The sequence below is a fragment of the Triturus cristatus genome, chromosome 9 (genome assembly GCF_964204655.1).
Source record: "Triturus cristatus chromosome 9, aTriCri1.1, whole genome shotgun sequence".
NCBI lineage: Eukaryota > Metazoa > Chordata > Amphibia > Caudata > Salamandridae > Triturus > Triturus cristatus.
This window is the reverse complement of record NC_140592.1, coordinates 19,222,566-19,242,691: the sequence shown is the minus strand read 5'-3', so window position 1 is coordinate 19,242,691 and position 20,126 is coordinate 19,222,566. Positions and strand designations below refer to the sequence as shown.

At 48.4% G+C, this 20,126-nt stretch overlaps 1 protein-coding gene across 1 annotated transcript in view; it reads right to left on the bottom strand.

Annotated features, from left to right (window-relative positions):
* The window catches only part of PLXNB1 (plexin B1), a 469,341-nt gene that overhangs the window by 246,239 nt on the left and 202,976 nt on the right, over window positions 1–20,126 (bottom strand). Inside the window, exon 3 of the mRNA XM_085624251.1 lies at window positions 4,520–5,675. Coding sequence (XP_085480377.1) covers window positions 4,520–5,674 — 1,155 coding nt within the window. The 5' untranslated portion in view covers window position 5,675. The remainder of the gene's footprint in view (window positions 1–4,519; window positions 5,676–20,126) is intronic.

The window sequence follows — 20,126 nt, the reverse complement described above, 5'->3', positions numbered from 1 at the left end:
GCCGCAGTGCAACGTTCAACAACGAAAGTGACAAGCCAGCGGATCCCTGGCCATGCAAAGATGAGTGGGGACAGGGGGCAGCCCTGCCTAGTGCCCGTCCCGATATTGAAGGTTTCGAAGATCATCTGGCCGGTCTACACCCGTGCTAATGGAACAGCATAGCGCGTGCGGACCCAACCGAGGAAGCCCGGGCTGTACCCTATGTGGGTGAGTGTCAAGAGAATGAAATCCCAGCTCAGGGAGTCAAACACCTTCTCTATGTCCAGCAAGACCGCCACTTGTGCAAAAGCGTCTGCCAGAGTACTATGCAATACGCGGAGAGGCCGGCTGATGTTCAGAAAGGTGTTGCGACCCAGTATAAATCCGGATTGGTCAGTGTGAACCAACGACTGGACCACAGGGAGCAGGCGACGACTATAGGGAGCAGGCGATTAACCAGCACTCTGCCCAGTATCTTGCAATCAAGATGGAGCAGGGAGATGGGGGTGATACGAGTGAACCTCCAGCGGGTTTATGACCGGTTTGGGAAGAACCATAATCGTCGCCGTTGGAGTACATAGTGAGTAATAACTTCCAAGGCAATCGTTGTAAGATAATTATCACAATAAATGTATTTCAAAAGACAAAACCAAAATTTGTCTAAAAAAGCAATAAAAACACAGTGTACCACAGTAGATGATTATAAAATAAACTTCTTTTCTTTATTATAAAGAAATGATAATTTGTTATATAAAAATGTTTTTTTTGGCCATGAAACAATCATAGGTTAAAAAGAGGAACACATTTTTCCAAAATGTAAAAATAAATCCAATTTTCTCTGGTTATTATTGTTGCTATTATTACATTGATACACCATAAAATTTGTGTATAACAACCACAAAAATTAAATTACTGAAACAATAACACGACAAAAAAAATCAAACAGTACATTAAAATATAATGCGGCAGTTATAATCATCTACTGTGGTACACTGTGTTTTTTAGTGCTTTTTTAGACAAATTTTAATTTTGTCTTTTGAAATAGACATTTATTGTGATAATTATCTTACAACGATTGCCTTGGAAGTTATTACTCACTATGCTTGTTGCCCTGTCCTAGGAGTTGACGTATATATTTTACAGGGGATCCTTGATATTTTCAAAGAGTTTGTTGGTGTACACACAGGCCTGTTTGTAGTTTAAATTGATCCATTTGTCCATTAACCCCTTGAGTGCCCCGCCCTTTCCCCGCCCTGTGCCGGCCCTTTCATTAGCGGGCGGGGTTCATGACGAGATAGTCTCGTCATGGGCACAGCGCAACTGCGGCCCATGACGAGACCATCTCGTCATGGGCACTCAAGTGGTTAATATCTGCAGAGTGTTTTGGAACAGACAGATAAACCAACATGTTGTCCGCGTGCACGGACACCACATGGTTTTGTGGCAAGGTTGTGTTTGCCTGTTTGGCACAGTCTGCAGGTTGATGGTTCTGTGGCCACCGCGAAGAGCAGTGGCTACAATGGGCATCCAATGAGCCACTGTTACTAACACGCGACTGTTGAGAAAGATTTAACTATGTGTCTTCTCACCACAACCCACTGAAAACAGCCATTGGAAATGAGTCATTGATGACTAAGACTTCATTGATACTTGTCCATCATTAATCAATGAAGCTATAATCTTTAGCTATTACTTGATGTTAAAAGATCTCACTGACATGAGCAGCTGTTGGAGAACCCTTTAGAAGAGGTGTGTCGCCGCGGCCAGGGCGACTGACTCCGGAAGCTGGGGATCACGGTTCGATCCCCGGCGCCGGCGGCAGATTAGCCCAGCACCATGTGACTCTGGGCAATAGCTTGCTTAATCTTCCCGACGGCCCCCAGCGCCTACAGACCCTTACGTGTGATTGTTGGCGCTTTACAAATGTGGATTATTATTGGATGCCCAGTGGGTCCCACATTCCTGCTGTAGCAGTTTGCTCTGTTTTTAAGGCTTTTACATTGAAACTCAAATCTATTCCTGCAAAGAACCAGAGCTCAAAACGCGTACGATTACGACCATTTTTGACTGGTTTTCGAAACAATCATTTGTTTTGCCCATTAAAAAAATGGATCACATTTGACTCAAAAATAGAATACATTGAATAAGGCCAGGAGTCCTTAAAATTGTTATTTTACTATCTTGACTTTACGAAAATGACACTATACAAGTAGGTGGGCCAGAGTGTCAAACAGAACAGGCTGGAGCCTCGCGCAATATAAAGGGTTAAGAAAAGCAAGAGAGGACGAGGCGGTGAGTCTCCTTCCCAACCCAGGTGACCTGGGCTCACAGTAAAGAATGTCTTCTGCATGGAGGCACTGAGCAGACCACCTGCTGTGAAGACATACACTGAGCAGTACATGTGCCACGTGTGTGAAAGCATTCACCGCCTTTAAATGGCTGCACCCCCTCCACTGTCTGCGACCACAAAAAGTGTTCTTAATCTTATCTACCAGTCAGTGCCTGCGGCTAACAGAAGAGCGCTCTAGACTGCCAGGGTAGTGGTCGGACGTCTGATGGAGTCGGCTTCCGAGAGCCAAGATAAGAAGTCCTATGATCTGGCCTTGTGTAGCGCATTGAGTGATCCGCCCAGTCTGTCCATGGGTGTAACAGTAGCACACTCCAGACTGCCAACGTAGTGGTCGGGCGTCTGATGGAGTCGGCTTCTGAGACCCAAGACTGGAAGTCCAATGATCTGGATATGGCCTTGGGTAGTGCGTGGAGTGATCTGTCCAGTTCATCCAGGGGGTAACAACAGACCACTCTAGACTGCCAACGTATTGGTCGGGCGTCTGATGTAAATGGCTTCCGAGAGCCAAGACAGGAAGTCCTAAGATCTGGTCCTATGTAGTTCGTTGAGTGAGGCTTTTGAAGATGTAAGCGTTTTCTTCCATTGAGCAATAAATGGTCACACCTTAGCTTTCATAAGGCGAAGTGAGGTATAGGATGGCAACTTCCGACTAAAGACATACACATATTTTTGTCTAAGTGTTCTTTCCAGAGGAATCCAAATGAACCCTTCCTATACCAGTATAACTAGATCAGTTACTTCTGAACCAAGTTCACATTGGCTTTCAGTTGCCCAGTGCGTTCATGAATCGGTTTGCGGAGGGGTGTGGAACATGATGTTGAAAGGGATTACACTACCAAAAAGGGGTATGCAGATCTTGACTAGGTCAGTAAGAAATGGGGAAGAGTACAAAACAGGAACGGTAGGTGGTCCTACTGCGGAGGAAGGGAAAGGGGATCCCTCCTTTCGGAATTCGGGCCCTCACACACGCAGCCAGCTAGGTGTCATGCTTCATCACAGGGCCTGCTCCTCGTCGGGTTGGTGCTGCAATACCCGACGGGCACCCTATGAGGGGCTCCGTCATGAGCCACGGGCGCCGTGTGCTCATGACGGAGTGGTTCCGTCATGCTGCGGCCATTGGCGGCCGCTCCGCCCACGCGGCACTGATTACCTGTGCGGGCGATCAATGCAAGTGGGCGGAGTCATGACGGAACCACGCCGTCATGAGCACAGCTCGCCCGTGACTCATGACGGCGTGGTTCCGTCATGAGCATGGCGGCGCCGCGCTGACCCCAAACCCCCCCAGCGCCGCGGCGGAATTCGTGCCGCGGCGAAGGGGTTAACGACAGAGTGATCTAATGGCAATTCCTCAGGACCAAGGAGTGAACCTTAAATCTACACACCGTGGTGTACAGGTTAACTAACCTCAAATTACCACGCAGTACATCTAAAGGTGGAGTACCCAAAGATGTGATGGACCACCTAACGGCTAAAATAGCCTGGCCCCATCAGTGTCCGACAGGTAAAGACACGTGGATTCACAGTGTCACCTGCAGACCGCGTTGCGAGCGGCAGACCTACCCCACGCTGCCGGAACAGGGATGGTTGAAAGGGGTTACGCAGTATTCATGAAGAGGTGGCCCTCGAGACTTTTCAGTACTTGACAACGATAACCTCAGGGCAAAGAGACACTGCTGTTGGGTGTCTACGGCTGTGTACGCAAACTTATAACATCACAAAGCAAGACAATTCCGACCTTTATGTGCCTTGTAAGATTGCAGGGAAGCTATCTGTGTGCAAAACTATCACTTTTAATAAATTCTTCACAGTGCAGCACCACAATGTGCCTTGTTAATGTGAAAGCTTCCACGTGATAATGGAATACATTTTGAATTATTTTGTTATATTTATTTAATGATTTCAGGAACAAAATGACATTATAGCTCAGTTACTTGTCCCCTCCCCCTCTAGACAAGGAGAGCGATAGGAGTCGTAATATGTGCAAATGAGTAGAAGTTCACACATAATATTTGGATTGCTATAGCAACACAACTGGTATCATTCCATCAAATTACAACACATCACAGACACATCTCTACATCTTGTCTCAGTTCAGGGCTTGTAGGGAAGCAATTGAAGATTCAAATTTACATCATGTATTAACCAAAAATAGGACCAATGCAGATGTATCAGACAAAAAAAGCCACTTACCGAGGGCAGCTGCACACAGTTGGACTTCACGTCATACTCTATGTAGGCCACCTCCAGCCCGTCCTCCGATCGGCCATTCTTGGTGTAACAGACGTCTCTCGTCTGGTTGATCAGAGCATCGATCTCCTCCATCTTGAACATGCAGAGAGCGGACTGCTCGCTTAACCTTCCTGAGGCGGCCTGCCATGCCGCGAAGGCTGCAAACAGAACGTCCCCTTGCGTGGTCCGCACGCCTCTCCTTGCCTTGGTACCTGGCTGGGCCACGTAAGCCGCCTGCAGAAGGTTATAGGACCTGCCCTTCCCCTTGCAGCTCAGTGGCAGCTCCGCGTAGGAGTAGTAGTGTGAATCATCAGGGCAGATCCGAGAGATGTAGGTCTTGTACTCTCGTGACTGCGATTTGAGATCGCGACGGTAGAACAAGAAGTAGACACTAGACCTGTGCGTAAAAGACTTGATGAAATGGTGGTTGTACTCTGAGAGTCGACCCACAACGGCCAACTTGGCGGTATCCTCATAGGAGAAGATGTAGTGGGACTCTGTCGCCTGGGCATCTCCCAAGGGCACATTCGGGTGCACATCCAGGTTCCGCGTGGTGATGGGGGGGATCCCACCTGCCCCTTTGCTGGTGTATCCTCTCCCCACAAACAGCAGGGGCAAGCCATCTTTAGCGCGCCCAACCAATCCGACAGTGCTTACATTGCGATCATTGGCGGCCACATACTGGGTGTCTACAGGCCTCTGCGGACGGAAGATAACTTCGTTGATGGACCTCAGGCTTCGCTTCTCACAGATCCCTTGGTGGACACTACCACACACTATGAGATGCCCTTTTGACGGGCTGACCAGCAGTAACTTGTTGAAGTTGTCGGTGGCACGGGCTTGAGGGCACTCCTCTCTGGACACTGGGGGGAGGCAGTCTTTGCTATCCAAGACGGGGCCAGTCTGGACTGCGTTCTGCACCATCAAGTCTGGCGTCAGCTGGAACAGGAAGTTGGTGGCGCCAAGATACAGGGTGCCCGTGTCAGGGTCTACGGTCAGGTGGTTCAAGTGTGTGTCATTGTAGGAGAAGGTGGCGTAGGGCAGTGCTCCTGGGAGGAGGGTCCCCAGGACGCAGAGCACCGGAAGGAGCAAGGTGTCTGGATCCATGGTGAACATTCTGTGAGAGGAAGAGAGAACGGGTTAGGTCTGGCTGAACACAGGATAGGGCAGCAGGTGTCTCAACAACTGTCCACTTGGCAACAGGAAAACAAGCACACACATTTGAAGCTCTACCAGCAAATGTACATCATTAAAATACAGAAGGACACCTTCAGGCAAATCACAGCGCAGCAGCTCGCTCTGCCCCTGCAAAAGAGCATTCATGCATTCATTCTTTATTTTCCTCTTGCCTGGCACTGCCTTTACCAGCAGACCTCATGTTCACAGGCAGCCGCTGAACCTTTACTAGAAGCGGCCCCAATCAGTTTGCACACTTAGCAGGGGTGTAGCTCGGTCAGTAAGATTAGGGGGGGTGAGCCTCAGGTGTTCCGACAGCCAGGCTGGCGATCCTGTTAAAATACATTATAAGAGAAGCAGCCCAAAGGGGAGGTTTAAATGATGGTGGAAAGCAAGCGGAGAACAGGTTGGAAGAGGCACTTAATACAATATTTGGTCAAATAACCAGCACTTTTTAAGACCTATAAAACACAGACGACAGACGGTGTGTATGTGTATTTTTGTCTGTGGGTGTTTGTAAAAATCCCAGGTGAAATGCGACAGACTCCTCACCATACCCGACTGAAAACACCTGTAACCAACTATTTACTAGAGAATAGAATTATAAGCGGGGTGGAGCAACCGCCACCCCCCACCCCCCTCCCCGTAGCTTCGCCCCTGACCTTTAGACAGTTGAAGTAGCCATTTGGTGGCATCGGGGCTCCCCAATGTGTATTTGAATAAAACCTTCAGCGACTAGCTCACCTCCTTGGCTTCCCAGGTGTATTTTCCTTTGTAAGAAGTGATGCGGTTCCGTTTCCCTCGCCCCGGGAGAGGAGCTCCAAGCCTGTTGTGTGACACATTCCCTGAGGGCTCGGGCCAGCCCACCAGGGGCCCTGGGGATCAGAGCCTGGAGTAACCCTGGTTACCAAGGTAGTGGTGGCGCATGAGAGACGAGTGGGGACCCCCCCCCCCCAAGTGTCAAACATACATGTGGCTCTAATGAAGTGATCCACAGAATATAACACATACTGCTGGAAAGGGCCAGGAACCCGTTTATAATAATGTGTAATCCTTAGCGTGCACTGCACATACAATTCAAAAACTGCGCCCGAGATGCGCCTGGAGGGCGCGTCATCAAAGCCCTGTTTATTTACTTGTAAAGTTGTGCACAGAATTACCAGCACTTATGTTACGCTTGAAGCGCGCATCAACATAGTGTGTTATGGTTACTTTATAGCATGTTCAACACTTTCAACATTAAAAATAAAAACTCCGAAAGTACCGTCACAGAACGCAAAGCTGTAGTTTGTGTCAGGGGGTACCACAGACAGAGCATGCGCCCTCGGGGGTACCCTGAACAGACTTCAATTAGATACTGATGGAGACAACAGGCTGTGACCTCTGCGCCAGAGCTGCCCTTTCTTTTCTGCACGGACCATCACCCGCAGCACACCACAGTGATCACGTCTTCCCCCGCTGGCTTCACCCCAGCCCCCACCGACCCGACTGCCCTTTGAGAGGTGGGGGCTTTCCTGAAATGCAGTCTTTTTGCTGCTCGGGGGATATTCTTAGCAGAGCACCAAACTTCCAGTCCTGGGTAGTTCAGTTACAGGTCACTCTCTCTCTTCGGGGTCGGCTCCATCGAGCCAACCATTGACATCACTCACTGGCTTTTGGATGACGGTGTGACAGCGTTTCTACAGTCCCCATCTGACGTCAGTCTGATGACGTCTGTTGCGCAGGGTGTCCGAGCCCTGAAACACGCGGACATGAGGGCTTTGCTCTGCCTACCAAGGGACCTGGTTACCCACCCCGGGGGCTTTGCTCTGCTCACCCAGGGCCCTGGCAACCCACCCCGGGGGCTTTGCTCTGCTCCCCCAGGGCCCTGGCAACCCACCCCGGGGGCTTTGCTCTGCTCACCCAGGGCCCTGGCAACCCACCCCGGGGGCTTTGCTCTGCTCACCCAGGGCCCTACCCACCCCACAGGCTTAGCCCTTATCTCACAGGGCCCTCGTTACCCACCCCGGGGCTTTGCTGTACTCACCCAGGGCCCTGGTTACCAACCCGGGGGCATCTTCTCAGCTCACCCAGGGCCCTGGTCTTGGCCTGGGGCTGTGCTCTGCTCACCCATGGCCCTGGTTACCCACCCTGGGGCTTTGCTTTGCTCACCTAGTGCCCTGGTTACCCACCCTGGGGTTTTACTCTGCTCACCCAGTGCCCTAGACAGCCACCGAGGGGCTTTGCTCTGCTCACCCAGGGCTCTGGTTCCCTCTCGGGGGCTTTGCTCCGCTCAGCCAGGGCCCTGGTTAGGCTTTGGTTAGCTCTCTCAGGGCCGTGGTTACCCACCCAGGGCTTTGCTCTGCTCCCCCAGTGCCCTGGTTACCCACCCTAGGGCTTTAGTCTGCTCTCGCAGGGCCCTGGTTAGCCACCCATGGCTTCACTCTACTCACCCAGGGCCCTGGTTACCCACCCGTGGCCTTGCTCTGCTCACCTAGGGCCCTTGTTACCCAATCTGGGCCTTTGCTCTGCTCACCCAGGGCCCTGGTTACCCACCCAGCTTTTTGCCTACCTCACCCAGAGCCCTGGTTACACACCCTGGGTCTTGGGTCTCACACAGGATCCTGGCTACCCACCCTGGGTCTTGGGTCTCACACAGGGCCCTAGCTACCCACCCTGGGGCTTTCCTCTACTCAACGAGACCCCTGGTTACCCACCCGCATGCTTTGCTCTGCTCACCCAGGGCCCTGGTTACCTACCCCAGGGATTTGCTTAGCTCACCCAGGGGCCTGGTTACACACCCTGGGCCTTGGCTCTCCCACAGGACCCTGGCTACCCACCCTGGGGCTTTAGTCTGCTCTCGCAGGGCCCTGGTTACCCACCCTGGGGCTTTGCTCTACTCAACGAGAGCCCTGGTTACCCATCCGCGTGCTTTGCTCTGCTCACCCAGGGCCCTGGTTACCCATCCCGGGGGCTTTGCTTAGCTCACCCAGGGGCCTGGTTACCCACCCCGGGGCTGTGCTCTGCTCACCCAAGGCCCTGGTTAGCCACGGTGGGAGTTCAGCTCTTCTCAAACAGGGCACTGGTTACCCACTACGGGCTGTGCTCTGCACACCCAAGGCCCTGGTTACCTACCCCAGGGATTTGCTCTTCTCTCCCAGAGCCCTGGTTACCCACCCGGGGGACTGTGCTCTGCTCACCCAAGGCCTTGGTTACCCACCCGGGGGACTGTGCTCTGCTCACCCAAGGCCTTGGTTACCCACCCTGGGGCTTTGCTCTGCTCACCTAGTGCCCTTGTTACCCACCCTGGGGCTTTGCTCAGCTGACCCAGTGCCCTAGATACCCACCCCATGGCTTTGCTCAGCTCACCCAGGGCCCTGGCCTGGAGCTGTGCTCTGCTCACGCAGAGCCCTGGTTACCAACCCGGGGGGATTTGCTCAGCTCACCTCACCCAGGGCCATGGCCTGGAGCTGTGCCCTGCTCACCCATGGCCCTGGTTACCAACCCAGGGGGATTTGCTCAGCTCACACAGGGCCCTGGCCCTGGCCTGGGCTGTGCTCTGCTCACCCATGGCACTGGTTACCCACCTTGGAGCTTTGCTTTGCTCACCTAGTGCCCTGGTTACCCACCCTGGGGCTTTGCTTTGCTCACCTAGTGCCCTGGTTGCCCACCCTGGGGTTTTACTCTGCATACCCAGTGCTCTAGACACCCATCCAGGGGCTTTGCTCAGCTCACGCAGGGCCCTGGTTATCCACCCAGGTTTTTGCCTAGCTCACCCAAGGCCCTGGTTACACACCCTGGGTATTGGCTCCCACACAGGACCCTAACTACCCACTCTGGGCCTTTGCTCTGCTCACCCAGGGCCCTGGTTACCCACCCTGTCGTTACCCCCACAGCTGCCACAGACCGTGGGTGGGCTCATGTTAGCAGGAGGGGCCTGGAGTTTGGCCAAGCTCTTAGCAGGGTGTGCACCTTCCACCGGCGCGTGTCCCTGCAGGCGCCGTCAGCACCAGGCGGTACTTAGAGCAGAAGTCTCGGGTGAGGCCCAGCCCGGGAAGAGATATTCTACCTACACAGAGATTTGCCATCATTACTCCTTCGTGTGTGTGTGTGTTTGTGGCCTGGTGCCAACCGTGGCCGTGTGCCAGCGACGGGGGTTCAAACCTGCAGAGCCTCAGGCAAGGGGGTGGGGGGGGGGGGGACTGAACAGCCCCCACACAGCTGTGCACGCACACCTGGGCTCTGGTAAGAGACGTACACACACACGGGGGGGGGGGGTGTTCAGAGGTGCGAGGCTAGCACCCAGATAGGGCACTGCTCAGTCTACCATCTACTGCCCCGCGGTGCTCATCAGGAGGGGCCCCTCTATAGACCAGGGGGCTGCAGCAGCCCCAGGGCTTGGGGTGGCACGGCCCTCCCCGCGCGGCTTTAATCTCTATTTCTGAGGCTGTTGCTGTAATACCAGTGACTTGTTGGAGATGAATGAGGTTCGGGGTGTTTTGTCTCTTTAAGCGGCTTGATACACCAATGTATGGCTTTGATAAGCGCACAAGTACCCGAAGGGCCATCCAGGCGCTATGAATCACTGCTAAAAGCACTCGTGCAACCAGAGCGTTGATCAGCAACCAATCAAGTGTCAAGCACTTACTCGATGGAGAGGTGGCGTGCGCTCAGTAAGGAGAAAGAGAGGAGCTGGACGTTCCAAGCTGTGCCCCCAAAACAAAAAGCATTGGCAAAGCCAATAGGTCTCGCCTACTCAAGAGCTATTGCCTTTGCCAATGCGTTTTAGCCATGATGTCCACCAGAGTGGCTGCTGTTCAGCATGGCTAAAAGTTAGTGATGCACAGGAGAGTGGCTTGGAGTGGGGTGAAGTAGAGTGTAGTAAAGTGGAGGAGAGTGGCATAGAGTGGAGTGGCGTAGTGTTGTGGGGTGGAGTAGAGCAGAGTGGCATAGAGTGAACAAGAGTGGAGTAGAGTTGAGTAGAGTATCGTGGAGTAGAGTACGGTGGCAAAGAGCGGAGTAGTGTCGCAGTGTGGAGGGGGACAGAGTTTTGTGGAGTAGAGTGTCGTAGGGTTAAGTGTGATAGAGTGGAATGGAGTGTCCTGGAGCAGAGTAAAGTGTCATAGTACAGCATAAAGTGTTGTAGAGTAGCGTGGCATAGAGTGGAGCAGAGTGGATTGGAATACAGGGTCATGGAGGGGCGTAGAGTGGAGGAGTGTAGAGTGGACGGGTATAATGTCATAGATGGGAGTATTTTAGAGTGTCGTAGAGTGTAGTGTTGTAGAGTGGAGTAGCGTAGAGTATTGTAGAATGGAGTGGCATAGAGTGTCGTAGAGGGGCACAGAGTGGAGGGGAGTGTCATACAGTGCGGGGACAACGAGTGGAGGGATGTACAGTAGAGTGGTATAGAGTGGAGGGCGTGGAGTAGAGTGTCGTAGAGGGTAGTGTTGTAGAGTGGAGTAGCGTAGAGTATTTTTAGAATGGAGTGGCATAGAGTGTCGTAGAGGGGCGCAGAGTGGAGGTGAGTGTCATACAGTGCGGGGACAACGAGTGGAGGGACGTACAGTAGAGTGGTATAGAGTGGAGGGCGTGGAGTAGAGTGTTGTAGAATGGAGTGGCATAGAGTGTCGTAGAGGGGCACAGAGTGGAGGTGAGTGTCATACAGTGCGGGGACAACGAGTGGAGGGACGTACAGTAGAGTGGTATAGAGTGGAGGGCGTGGAGTAGAGTGTTGTAGAATGGAGTGGCATAGAGTGTCGTAGAGGGGCACAGAGTGGAGGCGAGTGTCATACAGTGCGGGGACAACGAGTGGAGGGACGTACAGTAGAGTGGTATAGAGTGGAGGGCGTGGAGTAGAGTGTTGTAGAATGGAGTGGCATAGAGTGTCGTAGAGGGGCACAGAGTGGAGGCGAGTGTCATACAGTGCGGGGACAACGAGTGGAGGGACGTACAGTAGAGTGGTATAGAGTGGAGGGCGTGGAGTAGAGTGTTGTAGAATGGAGTGGCATAGAGTGTCGTAGAGGTAAAAGGGTGTAACAAAATTATAGCAGTGCTAACAAGTGACTGCTATATAGAGGCCTCCCATCCAGCTCGATTAGCCCTGGGGCAACGACGGATAGAGTGGGGCCTCCCACACCCGAGCAAGGTTCCAGGGTAGGTGAGGTACAATCCCAGAGTACGTGGGGTGATGACTACACCCTGCGATCTAGAGGATTTAGATTGTTTAAGGTTGTATTCATTTCAATCTTATTTGACCCCATACATGGTAGATATGTGTGGTCACTTTTCACGTTTAGAAGTGTATCTTTTGCAGTAGCATGTTTTAGTGAAACATAGGTCCCGACGAAAGCCGTGGGCAGTAAAACCCGGATGGCTGAAACATGCTGACCTCTATATAGCAGTCACTTGTTAGCACTGCTATAATTTTGTTACACCCTTTTAATCAAGGTGTGCAGAGCACTTGGAATATTAAGGTCTATCCTCTCTACACAACCTTTTTTAGTCCTCACCGTTTCCTTTTCTTTGCACTGCACTTCATAGGATTACTATCCTTGTTCATTACAACTCTCTACACCTGGTGTTTCGCTGGTTAACACTCACCAGCCCGACTGAGCAACAGAGCTTCAAACTAGCGAGGCAGCCCCCGTGATCAAGGGACACACCTCTGCCAATAGTTGGATCACCAGATGATATGATTGATCATGAGAGCTACTTTTCTCTCACTATTTGCTCTGTCCTCCGAGTAAGATTGATGGTCATCCATGCTCTGCTCTTGGCTTGGCTTGGTTTGTTGCACGTAGGTTTAGTTCTGTTCATCACTTTTGTGCTGTTTGGCATTAGACCCCCAGTTCTTGTTTTGTGTGTATAGTTTATCAGTAGGGGATTGGAACTTGGGCAGGTCTATAAATACTTCTTTCCCTTAGACCCTATTTTTTCACTAGGATTATTGAAGATCTTTTAGCTTCACAGCATCCAGACTCTGGAACGCTCTGCCTCTGGAGCTTAGACAAGTGAACACCCTGTCACGTTTCAGGAAGGCGTTGAAAACCAGACTGTTACCCAGAGATTACATCCTCACGTACTCTGATTTGATACACATAGTGGCTGATTGGTAATCTAATCGCCAGGATACCCGTTGGGTGGCGGCTGCGCTATACAAGTATTGCTTACATACATACAGAGTGTCAGAGTGTAGTGTTATAGAGTGGAGTGCCATAGAGGGGAGTGTAATAGAGTGGAGTAGTGTAGAGTGTTTTAGAATGGAATGGCATAGAGTATCATAGAGTAGAGTAGCACAGAGTGGAGTAGTGTAGAGTGTTTTAGAATGGAATGGCATAGAGTAACAGAGTAGAGTAGCACAGAGAGGAGTAGTGTAGAGTGTTTTAGAATGGAATGGCATAGAGTATCATAGAGTAGAGTAGCACAGAGAGGAGTAGTGTAGAGTGTTTTAGAATGGAATGGCATAGAGTAACAGAGTAGAGTAGCACAGAGAGGAGTAGTGTAGAGTGTTTTAGAATGGAATGGCATAGAGTATCGTAGAGTAGAGTAGCACAGAGTGGAGTAGTGTAGAGTGTTTTAGAATGGAATGGCACAGAGTATCATAGAGTAGAGTAGCACAGAGTGGAGTAGTGTAGAGTGTTTTAGAATGGAATGGCACAGAGTATCATAGAGTAGAGTAACACAGAGTGGAGTAGTGTAGAGTGTTTTAGAATGGAATGGCATAGAGTAACAGAGTAGAGTAGCACAGAGAGGAGTAGTGTAGAGTGTTTTAGAATGGAATGGCATAGAGTATCATAGAGTAGAGTAGCACAGAGTGGAGTAGTGTAGAGTGTTTTAGAATGGAATGGCATAGAGTATCATAGAGTAGCACATAGTGGAGTAGTGTAGAGTGTTTTAGAATGGAATGGCACAGAGTATCATAGAGTAGAGTAACACAGAGTGGAGTAGTGTAGAGTGTTTTAGAATGGAATGGCATATAGTATCAGAGTAGAGTAGCACAGAGTGGAGTAGTGTAGAGTGTTTTAGAATGGAATGGCATAGAGTAACAGAGTAGAGTAGCACAGAGAGGAGTAGTGTAGAGTGTTTTAGAATGGAATGGCATAGAGTATCATAGAATATCAGAGAGGAGTAGTGTAGAGTGTTTTAGAATGGAATGGCACAGAGTATCAGAGTAGAGTAGCACAGAGAGGAGTAGTGTAGAGTGTTGCAGAATGGAATGGCACACAGTATCATAGAGTAGCACAGAGAGGAGTAGTGTAGAGTGTTTTAGAATGGAATGGCACAGAGTATCAGAGTAGCACAGAGTGGAGTAGTGTAGAGTGTTGCAGAATGGAATGGCACACAGTATCATAGAGTAGCACAGAGAGGAGTAGTGTAGAGTGTTTTAGAATGGAATGGCACAGAGTATCAGAGTAGAGTAACACAGCGTGGAGTAGTGTAGAGTGTTTTAGAATGGAATGGCATAGAGTATCATAGAGTAGAGTAGCACAGAGAGGAGTAGTGTAGAGTGTTGTAGAATGGAATGGCATAGAGTATCATAGAGTAGAGTAGCACAGAGAGGAGTAGTGTAGAGTGTTGTAGAATGGAATGGCATAGAGTATCATAGAGTAGAGTAGCACAGAGAGGAGTAGTGTAGAGTGTTGTAGAATGGAATGGCATAGAGTATCAGAGTAGAGTAGCACAGAGAGGAGTAGTGTAGAGTGTTTTAGAATGGAATGGCACAGAGTATCATAGAGTAGCACAGAGAGGAGTAGTGTAGAGTGTTTTAGAATGGAATGGCACAGAGTAGAGTAGCACAGAGTGGAGTAGTGTAGAGTGTTGTAGAATGGAATGGCATAGTGTATCATAGAGTAGAGTAGCACAGAGAGGAGTAGTGTAGAGTGTTTTAGAATGGAATGGCATAGAGTATCATAGAGTAGAGTAGCAGAGAGTGGAGTAGAGTAGAGTGTTTTAGAATGGAATGGCACAGAGTATCATAGAGTAGCACAGAGTGGAGTAGTGTAGAGTGTTTTAGAATGGAATGGCACAGAGTATCATAGAGTAGCACAGAGAGGAGTAGTGTAGAGTGTTGCAGAATGGAATGGCACACAGTATCATAGAGTAGAGTAGCACAGAGAGGAGTAGTGTAGAGTGTTGTAGAATGGAATGGCATAGTGTATCATAGAGTAGAGTAGCACAGAGAGGAGTAGTGTAGAGTGTTTTAGAATGGAATGGCATAGAGTATCATAGAGTAGAGTAGCAGAGAGTGGAGTAGAGTAGAGTGTTTTAGAATGGAATGGCACACAGTATCATAGAGTAGCACAGAGTGGAGTAGTGTAGAGTGTTTTAGAATGGAATGGCACAGAGTATCATAGAGTAGCACAGAGAGGAGTAGTGTAGAGTGTTGCAGAATGGAATGGCACACAGTATCATAGAGTAGAGTAGCACAGAGAGGAGTAGTGTAGAGTGTTGTAGAATGGAATGGCATATAGTATCATAGAGTAGAGTAGCACAGAGTGGAGTAGTGTAGAGTGTTGCAGAATGGAATGGCACACAGTATTATAGAGTAGCACAGAGTGGAGTAGTGTAGAGTGTTGTAGAATGGAATGGCATAGAGTATCATAGAGTAGCACAGAGTGGAGTAGTGTAGAGTGTTGTAGAATGGAATGGCATAGAGTAGAGTAGCACAGAGAGGAGTAGTGTAGAGTGTTTTAGAATGGAATGGCACAGAGTAGAGTAGCACAGAGTGGAGTAGTGTAGAGTGTTGTAGAATGGAATGGCATAGTGTATCAGAGTAGAGTAGCACAGAGAGGAGTAGTGTAGAGTGTTTTAGAATGGAATGGCACAGAGTATCATAGAGTAGAGTAGCACAGAGAGGAGTAGTGTAGAGTGTTTTAGAATGGAATGGCATAGAGTAGCACAGAGAGGAGTAGTGTAGAGTGTTTTAGAATGGAATGGCATAGAGTATCAGAGTAGAGTAGCACAGAGTGGAGTAGTGTAGAGTGTTGCAGAATGGAATGGCAGAGTATCATAGAGTAGCACAGAGAGGAGTAGTGTAGAGTGTTTTAGAATGGAATGGCACAGAGTATCATAGAGTAGCACAGAGTGGAGTAGTGTAGAGTGTTTTAGAATGGAATGACACAGAGTATCATAGAGTAGCACAGAGTGGAGTAGTGTAGAGTGTTTTAGAATGGAATGGCACAGAGTATCATAGAGTAGAGCAGCACAGAGTGGAGTAGTGTAGAGTGTTGCAGAATGGAATGGCATAGAGTAGCACAGAGAGGAGTAGTATAGAGTGTTTTAGAATGGAATGGCATAGAGTATCATAGAGTAGAGTAGCACAGAGTGGAGTAGTGTAGTGTTGTAGAATGGAATGGCATAGAGTATCATAGAGTAGAGTAGCACAGAGAGGAGTAGTGTAGAGTGTTTTAGAATGGAATGGCACAGAGTATCATAGAGTAGAGTAGCACAGAGTGGAGTAGTGTAGAGTGTTGCAGAATGGAATGGCACAGAGTATCATAGAGTAGCACAGAGAGGAGTAGTGTAGAGTGTTTTAGAATGGAATGGCACAGAGTATCATAGAGTAGAGTAGCACAGAGTGGAGTAGTGTAGAGTGTTGCAGAATGGAATGGCATAGAGTATCATAGAGTAGCACAGAGTGGAGTAGTGTAGAGTGTTTTAGAATGGAATGGCATAGAGTATCATAGAGTAGAGTAGCACAGAGAGGAGTAGTGTAGAGTGTTTTAGAATGGAATGGCATAGAGTATCATAGAGTAGAGTAGCACAGAGAGGAGTAGTGTAGAGTGTTGCAGAATGCAATGGCATAGAGTATCAGAGTAGAATAGCACAGAGTGGAGTAGTGTAGAGTGTTGCAGAATGGAATGGCATAGAGTAGAGTAGCACAGAGTGGAGTAGTGTAGAGTGTTGCAGAATGGAATGGCAGAGTAGAGTAGCACAGAGTGGAGTAGTGTAGAGTGTTGCAGAATGGAATGGCATAGAGTAGAGTAGCACAGAGTGGAGTAGTGTAGAGTGTTGCAGAATGGAATGGCATAGAGTATCATAGAGTAGCACAGAGAGGAGTAGTGTAGAGTGTTTTAGAATGGCACAGAGTATCATAGAGTAGAGTAGCACAGAGTGGAGTAGTGTAGAGTGTTTTAGAATGGAATGGCATAGAGTAGAGTAGCACAGAGTGGAGTAGTGTAGAGTGTTGCAGAATGGAATGGCACAGAGTATCAGAGTAGAGTAGCACAGAGTGCAGTAGTGTAGAGTGTTTTAGAATGGAATGGCATAGAGTATCATAGAGTAGAGTAGCACAGAGTGGAGTAGTGTAGAGTGTTGCAGAATGGAATGGCATAGAGTATCATAGAATATCACAGAGAGGAGTAGTGTAGAGTTTTGCAGAATGGAATGGCACAGAGTATCATAGAGTAGAGTAGCACAGAGTGCAGTAGTGTAGAGTGTTGCAGAATGGAATGGCATAGAGTAGAGTAGCACAGAGTGGAGTAGTGTATAGTGTTGCAGAATGGAATGGCATAGAGTATCAGAGTAGAGTAGCACAGAGTGGAGTAGTGTAGAGTGTTTTAGAATGGAATGGCATAGAGTAGAGTAGCACAGAGTGGAGTAGTGTAGAGTGTTGCAGAATGGAATGGCATAGAGTATCAGAGTAGCACAGAGAGGAGTAGTGTAGAGTGTTTTAGAATGGAATGGCACAGAGTATCATAGAGTAGAGTAGCACAGAGTGGAGTAGTGTAGAGTGTTGCAGAATGGAATGGCATAGAGTATCATAGAGTAGCACATAGTGGAGTAGTGTAGAGTGTTTTAGAATGGAATGGCATAGAGTATCATAGAATATCACAGAGTGGAGTAGTGTAGAGTGTTGTAGAATGGAATGGCATTGAGTATCAGAGTAGAGTAGCACAGAGTGGAGTAGTGTAGAGTGTTGCAGAATGGAATGGCATAGAGTATCATAGAGTAGAGTAGCACAGAGTGGAGTAGTGTAGAGTGTTTTAGAATGGAATGGCATAGAGTAGAGTAGCACAGAGTGGAGTAGTGTAGAGTGTTTTAGAATGGAATGGCACAGAGTATCATAGAGTAGAGTAGCACAGAGTGGAGTAGTGTAGAGTATTGTAGAATGGAATGGCATAGAGTATCATAGAGTAGCACAGAGAGGAGTAGTGTAGAGTGTTGCAGAATGGAATGGCAGAGTATCATAGAGTAGCACAGAGAGGAGTAGTGTAGAGTGTTGCAGAATGGAATGGCATAGAGTAGCACAGAGAGGAGTAGTATAGAGTGTTTTAGAATGGAATGGCATAGAGTATCATAGAGTAGAGTAGCACAGAGTGGAGTAGTGTAGTGTTGTAGAATGGAATGGCATAGAGTATCAGAGTAGAGTAGCACAGAGAGGAGTAGTGTAGAGTGTTTTAGAATGGAATGGCACAGAGTATCATAGAGTAGAGTAGCACAGAGTGGAGTAGTGTAGAGTGTTGCAGAATGGAATGGCACAGAGTATCATAGAGTAGCACAGAGAGGAGTAGTGTAGAGTGTTTTAGAATGGAATGGCACAGAGTATCATAGAGTAGAGTAGCACAGAGTGGAGTAGTGTAGAGTGTTGCAGAATGGAATGGCATAGAGTATCATAGAGTAGCACAGAGTGGAGTAGTGTAGAGTGTTTTAGAATGGAATGGCATAGAGTATCATAGAGTAGAGTAGCACAGAGAGGAGTAGTGTAGAGTGTTTTAGAATGGAATGGCATAGAGTATCATAGAGTAGAGTAGCACAGAGAGGAGTAGTGTAGAGTGTTGCAGAATGCAATGGCATAGAGTATCAGAGTAGAATAGCACAGAGTGGAGTAGTGTAGAGTGTTGCAGAATGGAATGGCATAGAGTAGAGTAGCACAGAGTGGAGTAGTGTAGAGTGTTGCAGAATGGAATGGCAGAGTAGAGTAGCACAGAGTGGAGTAGTGTAGAGTGTTGCAGAATGGAATGGCATAGAGTAGAGTAGCACAGAGTGGAGTAGTGTAGAGTGTTGCAGAATGGAATGGCATAGAGTATCATAGAGTAGCACAGAGAGGAGTAGTGTAGAGTGTTTTAGAATGGCACAGAGTATCATAGAGTAGAGTAGCACAGAGTGGAGTAGTGTAGAGTGTTTTAGAATGGAATGGCATAGAGTAGAGTAGCACAGAGTGGAGTAGTGTAGAGTGTTGCAGAATGGAATGGCACAGAGTATCAGAGTAGAGTAGCACAGAGTGCAGTAGTGTAGAGTGTTTTAGAATGGAATGGCATAGAGTATCATAGAGTAGAGTAGCACAGAGTGGAGTAGTGTAGAGTGTTGCAGAATGGAATGGCATAGAGTATCATAGAATATCACAGAGAGGAGTAGTGTAGAGTTTTGCAGAATGGAATGGCACAGAGTATCATAGAGTAGAGTAGCACAGAGTGCAGTAGTGTAGAGTGTTGCAGAATGGAATGGCATAGAGTAGAGTAGCACAGAGTGGAGTAGTGTATAGTGTTGCAGAATGGAATGGCATAGAGTATCAGAGTAGAGTAGCACAGAGTGGAGTAGTGTAGAGTGTTTTAGAATGGAATGGCATAGAGTAGAGTAGCACAGAGTGGAGTAGTGTAGAGTGTTGCAGAATGGAATGGCATAGAGTATCAGAGTAGCACAGAGAGGAGTAGTGTAGAGTGTTTTAGAATGGAATGGCACAGAGTATCATAGAGTAGAGTAGCACAGAGTGGAGTAGTGTAGAGTGTTGCAGAATGGAATGGCATAGAGTATCATAGAGTAGCACATAGTGGAGTAGTGTAGAGTGTTTTAGAATGGAATGGCATAGAGTATCATAGAATATCACAGAGTGGAGTAGTGTAGAGTGTTGTAGAATGGAATGGCATTGAGTATCAGAGTAGAGTAGCACAGAGTGGAGTAGTGTAGAGTGTTGCAGAATGGAATGGCATAGAGTATCATAGAGTAGAGTAGCACAGAGTGGAGTAGTGTAGAGTGTTTTAGAATGGAATGGCATAGAGTAGAGTAGCACAGAGTGGAGTAGTGTAGAGTGTTTTAGAATGGAATGGCACAGAGTATCATAGAGTAGAGTAGCACAGAGTGGAGTAGTGTAGAGTATTGTAGAATGGAATGGCATAGAGTATCATAGAGTAGCACAGAGAGGAGTAGTGTAGAGTGTTGCAGAATGGAATGGCAGAGTATCATAGAGTAGCACAGAGAGGAGTAGTGTAGAGTGTTTTAGAATGGAATGGCACAGAGTATCATAGAGTAGAGTAGCACAGAGAGGAGTAGTGTAGAGTGTTTTAGAATGGAATGGCACAGAGTATCATAGAGTAGCACAGAGTGGAGTAGTGTAGAGTGTTTTAGAATGGAATGACACAGAGTATCATAGAGTAGAGTAGCACAGAGAGGAGTAGTGTAGAGTGTTTTAGAATGG